Source organism: Phaenicophaeus curvirostris, chromosome 1, assembly GCF_032191515.1.
Source record: "Phaenicophaeus curvirostris isolate KB17595 chromosome 1, BPBGC_Pcur_1.0, whole genome shotgun sequence".
NCBI lineage: Eukaryota > Metazoa > Chordata > Aves > Cuculiformes > Cuculidae > Phaenicophaeus > Phaenicophaeus curvirostris.
In genome coordinates, this window is record NC_091392.1 from 13464209 (window position 1) to 13480628 (window position 16420).

General features: G+C 38.3%; 1 protein-coding gene across 2 annotated transcripts in view; it reads right to left on the reverse strand.

Moving 5' to 3' along the window:
* The window catches only part of RELN (reelin), a 296961-nt gene that overhangs the window by 126987 nt on the left and 153554 nt on the right, over positions 1–16420 (reverse strand). For both annotated transcript variants that reach the window (XM_069881518.1, XM_069881596.1), the window contains exons 9-10: positions 7920–8016; positions 4972–5212 (exon numbers count right to left, since the gene is read on the reverse strand). In XM_069881518.1, the coding sequence (XP_069737619.1) occupies positions 4972–5212; positions 7920–8016 (338 nt within the window). The remainder of the gene's footprint in view (positions 1–4971; positions 5213–7919; positions 8017–16420) is intronic.

Below are 16420 nucleotides of genomic sequence, written 5' to 3' on the forward strand. Positions count from 1 at the left end.
GATCTAGGACGTGCATAGACCTGATATACTCAGGGTGCAGTGAAAGGTCACAGAGTTTGACAGACACATTTTCAGCGTACTTTTCTGAGTGTAAGTGTTCAGTTCTCTCACTCTCTCCTTATGCAGCTTTTTCTTCTGCTAAGCTGGCACACATTTCTGGGAAATGAAAATGAGCTGAATGGTGATGACCTGTTACTTAAAGGGCTTACTCTGTCAGGATTTGGAGATTTGGACATTTTCAGGATTTATGGGTCATGTCCATGGTAGTGAATAATGCGCATCAGGTATCATTCCTAGGTCCTAAAAGCAGCTTGCTCAGTGAAGCTGACACAGACCTTTGCCCCTTTCCCCATCTCCTGTTATGCCAGGCTGCACGCTGGCAGCTCAGCAGCACTGACAACCTCATGTGCAGTCCCAAGTCCCAAATCCTGTGGACCAAACAAACTAGCTGGACTACAAGCTTCAGCCACCAAGTAAAGAGCATCTGCCACTGCTGTGAGACAGCAAGTCTGTAACTTGACTCTTCTCAAAGATAAGAAATGTCACTGGGTTAACACATCACGACCCAACATGTCAATGCTCTAGTGTCTGTTATGACCTATACCGATTATTCCCAGATGTGGAAAAAATTTCAGAGACAGGTGGTTTGGTCTCAGTGCTATTTTTACGTAATCAAAGCACTGCACAGACAAGAACTATAAGACTGCTGAGGTTGTCTCCCTTCTTAACCTCAGTATTTGACCTTGTACATCCAATCTTGGACCAGAGAAATCAGAGACAACTAAAAAACTTGGCAAATGTTGTACCTCAAAATACCACAATTTCTGGTCAAATATACAAGTTATGTGAAGCGTTCACTGAAAGATGACATCACTTTTCTTTTCTATAGGAATAGAGATCCAAGAAGCATTACTGAATGAAGATGATTTCATATTTTCCCCCAGTTATCTATGAAGTCTTGAGGTTCACGGACTTTTAACAACTCCTAGAGCACAGCATTCTTCACGCATTTCAGCAATCTCAACCGCCAATGCAACATCCTAACCATGCTTGGTTGCAAGGCCATGCTCACACTCAGAGCTGTCACTGGAAATATTGAAATGCAGTCAGGAATTTATCCTGTTCAACACCCTTCCACACAGTCCAACACAGATAAATACAACCCAGTGGATCCAATTAATCTCCTAAGGGTTGCTTGGCCTTGCTAACAGCATCTTTCTTGTCTTTTGCTGTCTTCTTTGGAACTGTAACACACAAATTCAGTGGCTTATCTCTCAGCTTGCTTCCTGTCTCAGTAGCCAGTTCCAGCTGCGTCTGCGACCAGCCATGTACTTCCAAATGAGTAGCAACCGCTCCTGAGCGGAGCAAGAAATATAATAAAATTCTTGGTTCAAGCTCAAGCAGACTGGGAGAGGAAGAAAAACCACTTCCCAAGCTGGGCACAGGCAAGTTCCCATGAGCACTTATTCAGAACATACTGTACAAATCCATCAAACTGGAGTAAATACATTAGTACATAATTATCATTTATGCTTGCACTATCCACTCCAGTGACTGAATTCATCAGAGAACCTAAACCAGGACCCAGACAGTAGTTTTTGTAGTAGCACTTTCCTTAGTTTCAGCTTCCTTTTTAGTTTACTTATCTGAGCTGCTATTAGACTGAGCAGTTTTACCAGCAAAACTCCTGGATTTGTAAAGTTAGGTATTTATTTCAGTAGACCTCCACTACTACCAAAGTAAAATTTCTATGCAAAAAATATACTTTTTTTTTTTTTTTGCAACTTGATAAGCATTCAACAAGAGCACATACCAGGTGTAACAAACAATTCTATAAGCCACCTTCTGAGCAACTACTAAGCAAGAACTTGCTGAACCATGTCTAACTATGTGAGTCACAGAAACATTTAATTTGAACTACCAGCAAACAATACTTTAATGTCTATCTTTACTAACGGAGTAACCCACTAAGGCAACAAAATGGTATTTTATGAGATCTCCCTGGGATGGCTGAAGGGATAGGTGGGGTGGGCAGCTCTAACATGCTAGGACCATTCTCTGGCCTGGAGAGCAAGTGACACATAAGAATTTGCATCCACTTGGGCAAACACTCTCCTCCCAGAAAAGTGATGTCAAAAAAGCAAAGAGGTGTTAGTAGTGATGATCCGAAGGTGTGCAGGACCATGGGCTCATGTTTTCATCCTTGTTTTGTATATACTAATCAAAACCAGGTTAAGCAACAAATAACATCCAGAAATGCGACTGGTCATAGGTCTTGTCAAGGAAACTCATAAGGAAAACCACAGAAGGAAGTAGTGAAAACAGTAACACACATGTCAAGGAAGAATTTTAAGGCCAATTTATCTAAAATACTAATTGGTATGGCACAAAAGGATATGAATTCAAACTTGCACAGCACAATCAGGCTTGGATGGCATAGTAAAGGTCTCTTCAGCTTGAAATGGAATTTGGTATAGTGATAGACTCTGAATATGGAAGTGTGTTTAAAAAGCAAATAGTTGAGAGTAATAAAAGTTAGAACAGTCAATGAAATCTACTGATCCTTTAGTAATGAAGTATACCGACCCTTTAGTAAAAATGTAAAAATTAAAATTGCGATACAGACTTTCTGAACAACCATCAGGACTATTTAGAAAGTTTTAGATGTCTGGGAAGTAAAAGGAGTTGTAGGGAAAAAAAAAAAAAGAGAACTAGAATTAGCTTTGACTCAAGCTATCCCTGTAGCACTTGTCAGGGTTTCTCCAACATTATTCTGCAGGCCAATGACTTTGGCTGTGATTGAGCAATCTCCTTAAAGCTTCTCCCAGTTTCAACGCTCTTGCAGCCTGAAAGCATTAACAATATTTGGAATGCTGTGAAGATGTAGCACCCTTTGCTGTTGTCATTCTGCCATTAAACTGGCTAAGTTATCTGACTGCTGTGAAATGCTGCTTGAAACAGAGGTGACCGGTGTGGTTACATTTAAAATGCTATGTAATGTCATTAGCACAATGTACAAAGATTCTCACCTTTCTATTATATAAAATAGTGTGGTTGTAATAAGCTGAGATATGCTAAATCTTTTAAAGAATACATTAAAAGTTTTGTATAACACTGCAATCCTGAAAAGCATAAAAACTTTTTCAAATAATTTTTTCTTGGTGTTTTATTGCTATGACAAGTTCTATGTTGAATCTGATGTAAATCTTGACCCAAATTATAGTTTTACTTTTGACGTAACATGAAATTCACATTGCAAAATCTGTTCAAATTATATTTGGCAAGATCATTCCTGAAAATTTGAGGAAAACTGGGGCAAAAGACTTAAAAATTAAAATTGAGAATGGGAGTGCTCTGGTGATGATCTAGATGCACTAAAAATTTTTGAAATAGCTACATGGTCCCATGAAGCATATAAGACCTCTGTCACCCATAGCCTTTATCCACTGTGGCTACACCACAGCCTTGCACAGTACCTGGTGTGGGTGGCTGCACAAATGTCAGCTGAGAACAGATAAATGCACATTTCACTTGTCCCTAAAACAGAAGATAGCCTTGGAGGAATAGCATCTTGGTGGAAACTCACTTGCATCTCATAGAAGATTTCAGCTTGTAAGGAAATTTTTTCTATGAGTATTAAGTGATCTCAGAGTTTAGGTTCCTTGTCTCTCATGTGACCATAGCTGTCTATTGAGAGAAGCTGGCTGAGTTTAGCTAAATAAAACCAGAAGCCTCAACAACAACAAAAAAATCACCAACAACTGGAATAAGGTTTACTTGCTAAAGTTTAGATGCTGTTTGTGCGTGTTTCAGAAGGAGCAAGGGGTGTTTAGGTTTAGCCAGATGAGGAGAAACTGTGTCTGTGGCACATTAATCCTTGCTTTGCTTTCACACCTTCACATGTTTGGGGTGGATTTTAAAATGCAGAGATAAGGCTGACAGCACAACTATGAGCTGGTCACAGAAAATTACATCACTAAATACAGAGAACAGTCTTTCATTCTAAAACATCATAGAAAAAAATAAGACGTTGTAGCTTAAATGGTCTTACTGAAGTAAAAGAGAAAAGTCAATATGCAGGTACTATGAGTAGATTAGTGGGAGTATTTATTTCTAATCTGGGGATATTCATATCAAGTTCTGTGGGAAAATGATGAGGCCATAAGCAGCCTCTTACTGCCCTCAGTATTCAACATGTGCTTCCTGCGCAATTGCCAAACCCATTACCAGCATCATAAATAAACCCTGACATCAAAACTGCCTCTTCTGTGAATGAAAAATGAAATGAAAACAGAAAGTCATCCACTGTTCAACTTGTGGCTGCTTGGAAACATAGAAAGCAAGAATCCAACTGATTACCATATGTTGAACAACTGCATTTGAAGGAACATTGTGCATAGAGATCTTTTAGGGCTACTTAGAGCTTTTCCAAAGGCTATATATCTTGCTGGATCTCATATATCGCAACAGGATATTAATGGAAAAGAGATTTTTAAGGAGCAGCAGTTAACTGAATGCATACTGCAATGGAGATGCGATATTCACACTCAGAAAAGGTGGGAAACCACAGTTATTCATAATGTTTTGTGATGAAGTGAGTAGTGGTACCTGAACAACACCAAGATAAAGAAACAGGTAGATTTCAAATTACTCAGTGGAGAGAACTCAATTTGCTTCAAAAGTAAAGCACTGTTTTGTTAAAAGGAAGCTGCTTTTAATTTTCTGTTACATGATCTTTGACATGACCACATAAACTGTTGTTTGGTTTTGGTCACAGCAGAGAAGTTGCATTGTTCTAGAAAGCCCCTGTGGGACAGAGAAAAGGTAAAAACAAAGTAAAAAAGAGCTCAATTCTAGAAGCAGATGGCACGTCCTAAAGACCCTCATGTGTTTGGAGTTTGGTTAGATGTTCCTGTCTTCTTCTACACACAAGAGTAATAATAACATTAAGCCATAGAAAATCAGACTAACCTTAACTGTGGCCCCAGGAAAGAAAAGCCAGTTGCCAGTATCCACAGGATCAAGATTATCTTCTAAAATAACTTTTCTGTGAGCAGCATTTATGATCAGGACATTGTCCAGTGCCCAACAGGCTTCATACACATCACCAGTCTGAACATAATCCTGTTTCCACTGAAAATGGATATTTTCCCCTTTAGCATCTTCAGGAAGGTACAAGATGTGGATGATTGTGCTGACATTGGAAGGGGCACTGAAAAACAATGATATGGGATTAGATCAAGTTTAAGTCATAGGCAAGAACATTTTTCTCTCATTTGACGTGTATACTAGGGGTGACACAGCTGTGCTGAAAATACCTGCCCTGAGGCAGAGCTCCACTGTGCCATGCAGCACACACACAGCCTGAACAGACAGCCTCCCATCAAAGAAATTCTGAGCTAAGGCAATGAATAACAGATCAGTGCAGGTGTTTGGGGAACAGGACAAAAAAGCAGGTCAACATTCATACTCGATGCTGGTCACAGCTCCCAGGCGGCTGGGCACTGTCAGGTGTTCTGCAGGTACGGACAAAAGAAAATGTTAAGGAAGCACTTTACTAAAACATGTCTCCCAAAATGTGATTTTTGTATGGTCTTTCTCCAAAAGAAACTCCTGACTTCTGGTGACTCAGTCCCTCATAAATCTGGATAGAGCAGAATGGCCAAAGGGGAAAGCTGGAAATTTCTTCTGATGAATGTGTTCTTCCAATCCCACATCCCTGCTGTTAGGATAATTGTGTGGATGGGGAGAGCCAGGTTGCCTTTCTTTCCATGTTCTACTTCAAGAACAACATATAGGAAACAACCCATTTGTCCTCTCTCTTGCAGCTGAAAATGGAAAATGTAGGGAGGAGAGGCAGACCTGCACTGTCAGTATTAGGCAATAATCAGGGCCTTGAGCTCTGCTTCCCAGAGCTGTCATCACAGCTGTGAAAGCACTGAGGTTTACTCCAAGTTCTGGGAGAATGCCTTTACATTGCTAGTGGCAATGAAAGGACAGAGCTTTGTGTGCAAGGAAGGGAAGCTAAGAATTATTGGTTTTGTTTTATTGATGACCTAGCAAGGGAATTAGCTGCATTCAAACCTCAGGCTGCGAGAAGTCACAAAACAGGTTTGCAAGATGTCAGCTACTCAACAGTGGCTCAACTTTGGTAACAATGCTTTGGTTGGTAGTTTATCAGAGACAATCCAGAACTTTTAGGGAAAAAAGACACCAATAGCTCGCTTATATATCAGAAAATAGAGGAACTTCTCTTTGTAAACCAAAACATTAGAGTGTAGTGAAATGCCAAAAAGCATATTCACACCCAGGATCTACCCCCACAAATCACCCTGCACTTGCTAAACGTTATGTCTGTCACCCTCCACTGCAACACTGCTCTGAGATGTTGTCCTGGCTTTTTGCTGAGCCCACACACAACACCTGCCTTCCCCAGGAGATCTTTCTCCTCCCTCCTGGGAACCAAGACCTGAAACCCCACCTACAACAACACACACTGACACACCACCTTCACAGCTGCTCTCCTGTCCTGCCTCTCCCCATTCTCTCCCCATTCTCTCCCCTTTCACGTAGCACAGTGAAAGCTACTGAAGCACAGTCAAATAAACACTGTAATTCATACAGCCCACAGGAGAAACAAGCACTTTTTCATAATTCATCCTCTCCACTTTGCACCACATTGCTCTATTGACCTATTTTCTACTGCTGACTCCAACAGTCAAAGTTAAAGCAACACAGATCAAACTATTTATGCATTAACTCAAAAAATTTGGGTTTCAAAGGCTTGTGTTTGCACCATTACAACTCTTGAGTTTTTCAGCTTGCAGAGCTGTATGGGCAACCAAACTGATCTTACAGACCAGCCATGTAATTTTGCATCTATGTGAGGAAAAAATAAAGGTATTGTGTGTTTACTCTGAGGCAACGCCAGTGGCTGCAGTGAAGTTGCCCTTACTTTAAATTTTTCTGAGATAAGAACTAACACCATTCGTCTTACAAAAATTGTTCGTAATTTGTGCCTTTGTCAACGAAACTGTAATCCCACTTCCACAAGGAGTGGGAGGATGAGGTACTGAAATCCACAGCCTTTCAGCTCGTGTTTTGCTTACTGATCAGAAACTAAGTAGCCTTTTGCTCTTCCAGTTGTCTCCATGGACTGAAAACAGGCTCAAGCAAATTGCTTGTGTGGTACAGACACTGAGATAATGCAGGGAGGCAGACTGAGATGCTATGAGGACACTTCCTATAAAACAGCATTTTTTCTTGCCCATTTGTACTTGTATAACTATGTATATATGCCAAAGCACAAAATGCCTTTCCCAATATTATTTAATAAAATGTTGGTTCTGCTTTCAGAAAAATCCATCTCAGATATCGATTCTGCCTTTAAAGGTGTGCATATTACAATAAAAGATTTTTAAATCCCCATTTATAATCCTTTCTGCTTTCACGTAAGCCAGTTTGTTTTTTTAAAAAAGGCATAATTCACCATAATATTATTATTATACAAGCGTTAGGAGACAAGTGTTTATATGAAACTATCAACTATTTTTACTGAACATTTAATCTTGCAAAAGTAGAAACTTGTAACACCATAAATAGTGGCTCTCAAAGGCAGTGCTAAAATGTCATCAAAGTTCTGGGGTTTTAGGCACCTGAACCTGCTGGTTATTTGAGCTGCATTTTAACTCTAAAGTAATTATCTTCCTGACCTTCCAAATAATCAATGGATGAAATTGTGATTTACCAAACCCAGTGGCAGTTCTGCAAGTAGTTTTAGTGACCATAATTTCACCCCTCATCATACAAACAAGTGAGAACTGAAAAGTTAACAATTAAAACAACTTTTAAGAAAGCCAGGTTTAAACACCACCTGCTCAGCCAGAAAGCATGAAAATGATTAAAAAGCTGTAACAAACCTAATCTTCTCCAGCTGAGTCCAATCTGCAGAAATGTTCTTACTGTAGGACACAGTGATGCTGGGATCTGAGTAACTAAAGCGACATGAACCCGATCCTGGGAAAAGCAATAAAATGAGAAGTGTTACGATGCAATGAAGCAATACATGATTCTCCAATAACCACAGTTGCTGACTGTGCCTTTGTCATTTCATCACTTCTCCTGATTTTAAAGAGCTTTGATTGATGATGAAATTTCCTGTGATCTGTGATCTGAAGGTAAACACAAAATAATGCATGCTTTATGAGTCAGAAATAAAGTAGAAATGATAAATCACAGCAGTGCTGTGTAATCTCTGCAAATTTCCCAGGGGAAGCCAAGCAAATTACTTAACACGCCCTACAGCAGGAAAAAAACCCACCATATAACGTTTAAACAAAACCTTCCTATTAGAGAATAATCCACATAGCTTAATTCACAGGGAAAAACATAAAAGACTGTTTTCATATAACTATATACAAAAATCCTCCAGAATTAAAAATACAGTAAGTGATAGGAAAATGTATACAGAATTACTCGAGCTAGGAACAAATGTGCTTTAGGAATTTAAAATAATAAAGATGCTACAAAATTAGTTATTTCAAGAACACCTGAAGAGAATTAAATTAAGAAATCATCCAATACACTTACTAGAGCCTATAAATAATAATAAACATTTGATGCTGATCTGGGAATCTCAGAACACCTTATAAAAATGAACTAATTGAGCTTTATGGCATCCCTGCAAGTTAGGGTAATATATTTATTTTTGATTTATAAAAGATTGCCTTCTGGGTGTTGTCACAAAAGATGAGTTTAACAATTAATAAAGGGGACAGTCAAAATAACAAAAACTGAGATTGAAAAATTCAATCTAGAAAACATGTTAAACAGCCTGAGTGATAATTGAATACACTGAAAATACTTTTTTTACTCAGACATCACATAATTCATCCACCACAGAAAATTCAACATCCAGTGAAACGGATGAGAATTAAGCTCTGCTCCAAAACTCAAAACTTCTACTTCATAAGCATGTAGAAATGTGAGATTCAAAGCAGAAGACATCAGCTACCTTCCATATTTAAGAGAAGCAGCTCTCAATTAAATAGCACCTCTCATGGCATCAGGATACTTCTGAATATCACAGCTTTGCTCACAGTAAATGTATTATGTGTGCTATGAGTAGCATGTTATATTTACGTGCGTTTCAGATATGCTCAGTCACACTGAAAGTTGTGTGTTTACATATTTCTATGTATGTATAAGTGTATATACATACTCAAATGTGGAAACTACAGACCATAAAATACCATCATTTTCCAACTCGGGGTACTAATTTTTACAATGAAATAAATGGTCTGATTAAAAAGGTGTTAACCACTTGTACGAGAGAACAGCTTACACATTTTAATGGGAACATATGTCATTAGGTACAGAGCTTGCAGCCCTGGCTCCCTGGAGGCAGTTCACGCTCGCATCTCACAGCTCTACACAACTGCTTTTCTACTCTGAGATATACATGACATACCCCTGCAGGGGGAAGGACACCCCAAAACATGGGATGAAATCCTACCTCTAGAATTTTGCCTGGTACATCAACTAGCATCCTGGAAATGACCCACAAAGTTGCTTTTTTCTCTCAAGTTTTATTGTAAATAGAGGAACAGATACTTCTGTGCCACTACAGCTGCGTGTGGTACATTCAGCTGGTCTGACATGTATTCTTGCTGTAATGAGGCACAGAATAATTAATACTGCAAAGGCAGCAGGACTTTGAATTACCAAACATGTACCCAAAATGACTACAAAGCAACTGTCTGGTTATATTTTACTGACAAGGCATTTTATTTCTATCATATTAAAACCAAATGATGTCAGGAAAAGCCTTTGCGTTTCATATTTGCCCATCTGCTGAGATGGTCTGCTTTACTGAGTGACATCTGCTGTCGGTTCCTACTTCTGTGGAATTTAGGAGTTCCAACCCTTAATCACACTTGTTCATTTTATTTATGGAGGATTCAGTTAAAGAAACAGCGAACTTCAGCCAGTTTAACCATGTTTACTGCCCAGAGGCTATGAGGCAAAACAGCAACATACTGAGTTTTCTGTTAGACAGAAATTAAAGGAACATAAACAGTAAAAATAACTAGCAATACAGACTTTATAACATGTGCCACTCCACCTAGCATTACAATCAACTTTTGATACAGTTGTCTTAAAGCCAAGACCAAACATGCAGCGATAAAGGGGGAGAAGGCCTTTTTTTGCTGCCCATACTGCAAGATGATAGAAAATAAGTGTTCCCCGTCAATGAAATCAATTTGAAAAATGCTGCCTGTTAAATGTGGACACCCTCAAACTCAGCTGTGAAGATCAAAGTTATTGCTTAAAAGAAACAGAGCCACTGAAAAAGGGTTTTGCAAGGTAGACAAGGTTTTTCACTTGTTATTGGAAAGGGAGAAACAGGGACAGAACAAAAAGAAGGGAAACAAGTCCTGGGTTTTATTATTATTTTAATAAGAAGAATAGGTTCTATCAAGTTTAAAATTAGTTTGGGAAAGGCATCAAGGTCAATTTAAGTAGCAGCTACTGGCTGTGACAAGTGTGGTTTTTTGTTTTTAACTCAACACCATATGATGGCAAGATTATTTATCATTTAAGTACCTAGTTCTGTAAAGCTCAAACGGATAATGACAAAAAAAGGAATGAAATTCATGCAGTTGAAAAAATCATCTTACAAGGTTCAGGCACTATCTTTTGCCATTTCAACCATCTTTTTTAAATATACAAGAAACATATGACTCTGGTGCTTGCATCTTTTACACAACTAATATTTGTCGTAACTTACATTAAGAATTTCTTCCCATGAAAAGGGAGGAAGGTGAATGTCAAAACTGCACTCCAGGACAGGGTTTACTGGGATGGTGTTGAGAGCCACTGGCTTTTGATATAATTTTCAATATTGCTTTCAATATCAGTATTATTTAATATTACTACTATTACTCCATATTACTATTATGTCACTAATGCTAAACTGGGATTATTTAAATAATTCTGTAGAAATCTGCAATTTGGATATTTGCCTCTACCTGAACCAGCTAAGCTTTACTCTGACTTTGTGAATAAATAGATGAACAACATTCAAGTAGTTACATAGCAGGAACTGAGGGCAAATTCATCTGGGAAGGGAGGTGTCCTTCACACTGCTTCCAGAGACGGTAATAAACAGTTTGTCAGCTCTGAGCAGAGCAGCAGGGGCAAGATGTCAGGCTGTAAATCTTCATACCCTCCTGTCCTCCAAAGAAAAAGTTGTGCAATGTGGTATAAAACCTTTTGAATAAGATGAGAATAGGCTTGTTTTAAATCAAGAATGCCCAGGTCTTGAATTAGCCATGAAAACAGGTAATAAAACATGCACAATGATTACCATAAAGTGAGTTACTGCACTAGAAAAAAGTGCCATTTTTTAAGTAAGCTGAGTTATGTCCCAGCAAGCCTGACACCTTAGTGAGGTTCTCACTAGCTAAATCTAAGATTTGGGATTATGCTTTCAAAATATTTTATATTTTATTTGTATTATACTTTCAAAATATTTTAATCACCAAGAATAGCCATTTTTTTTTCCCCTACATACGTTTAGCCCAGCTTATCCTTTGGTTTAAAGAAAAAAGTATTTTTCTCCTTTGGAGTAATTTTATTCCTTTTGAAAGGCTTCTACATGGAGTTCACAAACTTCTGAAACAGTTGGAAAAAAGCTAAGTAAAGACAACCTTCGTGGATTTAATTTTAAATGATACATTTGAAGCTCTGACAGCAATTTTGTCTGTCATCAAAAATGATGAGCAGCTTCTGTTATAAAACCCAACTATTTTAATATTCTGAATATTCTGAAAAACTGACTTATTTGGCTTGTGCCTTATATGCTTGGATTTTGCTCTAAGGCAAATTTTAATAATATAAAATTTGCTCATAGCTGAATACAGACACTGATGCTAATAGGGGAGGGTTTTGACTGGCAGAGCATGGGAATGCTAAACAGCTTCTGACCACTGCTTTTGAATTCTACCTAAACCAAGTAGGAAAGAATAGAAAAGGGAAACAAAAACAAGCTTCTCAATTGCTTTGGAGCTTGTTTCAGAGCACTGATAACCCATAGCATCTGACCAGACCTGACCACCTGCAACATGTCCCACTGAGATGGTCATTACTTTTTGCCTTTTTTTTGTAAGTCTTGTTAAGCTGATTTTGTTTTCCTTTAATTCCATATGAAGTACTAGTGAATATTCTATGTACCTTATTTTCTAAAATATCATGTGTGTAGAAGTACTAAGAATACAGTATTTTGAGAGAGATGTTATAAAGGCACTTCACTTCAGGTATTCGTATCCAGATATTTGGTTATTTGTATTGAGGCTGACAGTGGCAGGCAAAATTAATTCTCACTACAGCTTTGCCTCCAACTGTGTCAGTTTTACAGAAATCTAAGTCATACGGCTGTTGATCTCTAAGATTCTTAACAACATTGATTGGAAGCTGGTGTTTTGCTGAGATAAAACTGGGTGCCATCTGCAAGGGAAGCAATGTTTTGCTCCTTATAGACTGTGACGTCCTCTGCCTCTTGACAACCTCTTGTTAGTTCCTGCGAGTGCTTCTGTGGATAAGCAGATGAGATATCTAATGCTGGCTTTAAGGAGAATGAGTCTAATGTGGAACTGTGCAAGAAAAATTCACAGAAAAAAATTGTAGATGGATTTGAGTTGAGTCCCGGCTGTGGTCTAAAAAACAAAAGGGAGCTGAAAAGAATCATGCTTATCTAATGCTAGAAGATCGCTTTGATTCATTTCACTAATGTGACAAATAATGATTAGTGTTTGCTAAGGATTACAATTTGCTGATATTGCTTGATTTAAGCCAAAATGGATAGTATAAATTACCAGTGGTCAAATTTGGCTGGCTCGCTAATGGGTTTTTACAAATTAATGAACTGTACAGTCTCGTATAATGAACGTTCTGCGGATCCTGATTTTTTTAGGTGTATGTTTATATTGGCTTCTGATCGAGAACCAGATTATATTAACTGTGTTAAAAGACAGAAATTTTTGTGCTGAATATATCAGAAGCAATGCTACAAAAATGTAGAACTTGCTGTTCATCCCATTCTACCTTTGAAAGCTTCCTCAAGAGAAAGTCACAAGAGCATTTTCATCTTTCCTTGAAGCCACAATGCTGAATTTAGTTACAAGTGTGATTTTTAATTATGATACGTTTTAGATCCTTAGGCTTTTTTTTTAAGTTTGTCTTTGTTTATGGAACAAATTCTGAAAATAAATATTTTATGTGTAGAAAAATTTCAAATTAAAACCTACAAGAACTGTACTCTATCTTGTAATTTTAGTTTGCCTTTTCATGAAAGTAATTTTTATTGCTGGCTACTCTTTCCTCCCTGCTGAGAAGGACATTTTGATTTTCATATGCCCCTCTGTGTGTTTTGGTAAACAGTCTGAAATAAATACCCAACACTAGAAAATAGAAATGTCAGTGAAGTTTGCCTTTGGTCAAAACCAGTTCTATTCTACCTTTAGTGAGAATTATGAATTTTGAAATGCAGTCTCAACTATTTATTTTCAGCAGGTTTCAGAAAGCATCTAACTTTTGTTCCACTGAAAGTTTTAGGCTGTTGTACCATTTTGGAAATGCTGGGTAGTTACAACTAAATAAAAATAAAGGGCTGAAAAACATACTAAAAGCCTCCACCATAAAACTGTAAAAGATGAGAAGAATAATTAGTAAATACATTTTATAAAAATCAATTAGAAGGACTTCAGAAATGAAGTCCTAAAAATTAATTGGAGGTCAGACCCTGAGCAACCCCTGAGCAAGCTGTCCTTGCTCAGAGTGTGGTCCTGGCTGGAGAGTGTGGGGAGCACTGGAGCAGATGACCTTACATGGTCTCTTCCCACCCTGTCCTTTCAGGGTTCCCAATAACAGCAATCATACTTATTATGAATAAACACAGATAATTTATTTTAGATGAGAAGTAAAGTCTGAGGAAATACTTATCTGGCTCAACTTCCTTTTAGTCTATTTATATTCAGAGATATGATGTGCTTCCTGCCCTCACACAAATTTGTTCTCTTCTAATGAACAAGATCAAATCACAATTCATATTGCTTTTTGTGCTGAGGACATTAAGAAGAGTAAAATAAGGCAGTCAGAGAACTGTATTTCCTTTGTGTCAGCTTCCAGTTTATTCTGATGTAAAGAAGCTCAGCTATTTATAGCGCCTCTTTCTGAGATACAGCCAGCAGGTATGTGCTTGGGTAATGTGTCTGTTGCCAAATAAATAATTAAGTGATGCTTCTAAATTTAACCACACTCTTAAGTGTACTAACATTGCATAGAGTACCTTGCTGAAGGCAAGTGAGTGAGCGAACTTGTAAAGACCAGGATGTAACAGATACCCAGTAATTACAGCTACTGAAACAATGTCATTAACTCCCCAGAAATACTCTGTGGTTCATGAATGTCTGACCAAGCAGTAACCCCTGCGCTCAGTAAGCATTTTCTGCTTGTATACCTGTATTGCATTCTCCAACATTACTGCCATTAAACGCTTAAAGTCAGATTATGTGGACTCTAAATAAGAGGGTGATCTTTCAATGAAGCCAGCCAAAATTCAAATATCATATTAAACTTAAGTAGATCAGGAGTACAGTAATAAGTATCAATAAGTAAAAAAGAGATGTTTTGCTTAACTCAGGTTAGCATCCTGGGTTAGCTATGAAGGTCAATAATCAAGAAAATAAGCACTGTAAGGTGCTGATAAGGGTATTAAAATACTGCTGGAAGGTAAATGATGTTTTATTTAGATCCCTACAGCCAGATCATTCTAGAGATGCAGCAGAAAACATGCAGTGGGCCCAAGAGCTGCTACATAGAAGGAGGTATCTTGAACATAAAGATCTGAAAGTCTTTTCCTTGCCTGCTTTACTGAAATTCCCTAGCATCAAGAAAATTTGGGAAATATTTTTTCTCGAGACAAGTCGAGGTGCCTCTCTTTTCTGAAACCCTCTAAAACCGATTTCCTGCCTCTAACTTTCTATGTATGCAAATAATAGCTGGTTTGGCAAAAGTTTTTTTTCTGCAATTTCTATTTTTATCTGCTTTTGCTTTCATGGAAACTCCCTCCCTCCCCCACTGGAGAGAGACCCAGGAGCATTTTGCTGAGCTGGGGGCTTCCCTGTCTCCCCTCCACCCCAGGAACTACAGATGCTTTGTTGTTTGACTTAATTCGAAAATGGACAATTTTAATCATGCAAAAGTGTTATCCCCATACAATGACATGAGCAGGATTAAGATGAAAGTCAGTCTGTAATCCAGCATTTATTATTTGCATCAACCAATTCTATAATGGCCTGTGTTTGACTGTGATGTGGTGGCTCAGCCACCTGCCCTGGCTCTGAATCCTGAGGCTCTCCTTATCTCCCCTGCTTTTCTCCATACAGTAAATCTGTAACACTCACATTTTAATTCCTAACAGTGGTAGAGAAGCTCTGGCATGGAAGTAATAAAGACAGTATTTCATTGTAACCTTGGGCTAGCCAAAACAACGCAAATCATTTTGCCTCAAGGCCGTTAAAACGTCTTGCAAATACGGAATTAACTTTAAACCCTGGTTCCAATCTAGAATTATCTAGGCAGCCCCTCCTGTATAACAGCAAAATCAATAAACATGACCAACATTTCCACATGCTATGCAAAGCATGCTAGATAATGTCACTTACTTGTCTTATTCTTCCATGTTAGATGTAATTTATGACCTATGCATCTACACAAAGGACTTTCCCAGGAAGGTGAAACTAGTAGGCTTCATCTCAGGCAGTAACAAGTGGCAATTTGGGTGGTGAGTCAAAAACCTTAATATTGTTTTATTAGGGGGAACATGGGAAATGAAGCAGGTAGAAGTGCACAACAGTGAATGACACTGATTTTGGCACAGAATTATATAAAATTCAAAAGCTTTTCCCCAAATGCATCGGGAAGAAATCAGGATAAACAAAGGGGTTCAGACACATTCAGTGCTCTGTTCTCATTGCCTAGAAAGGATTAGATCTGAACATAGCAGCAATCAAGCTTCATTTCATGGTAATTTCTTACATGTATTGTAAGAACTGGGTTTGGGAATTATTTAAGCATAGTTCAGAAAGGGTTAAATCACAATTTTGTTAGCCACCTTCCTGACAATGAAATCCTTTAGAACCTCATGCTAGCCCCAAAGTACTCCACTGCTAGACAGTCTTTCTGTCCTGTGGCCATCAGAGCCACCCAGCCAACTCTCTACTGAGACCACTATCAACATGACCGTACGGATGTGCCGTGCTTGCACAGCAAACCTGGTGCTTCCTGGAAGGCACTGGAACAGGGGAAATCTGGGTGACTGATGAAAATCATCCATGCAGGTGAGTAAAGTGAAGGAGAT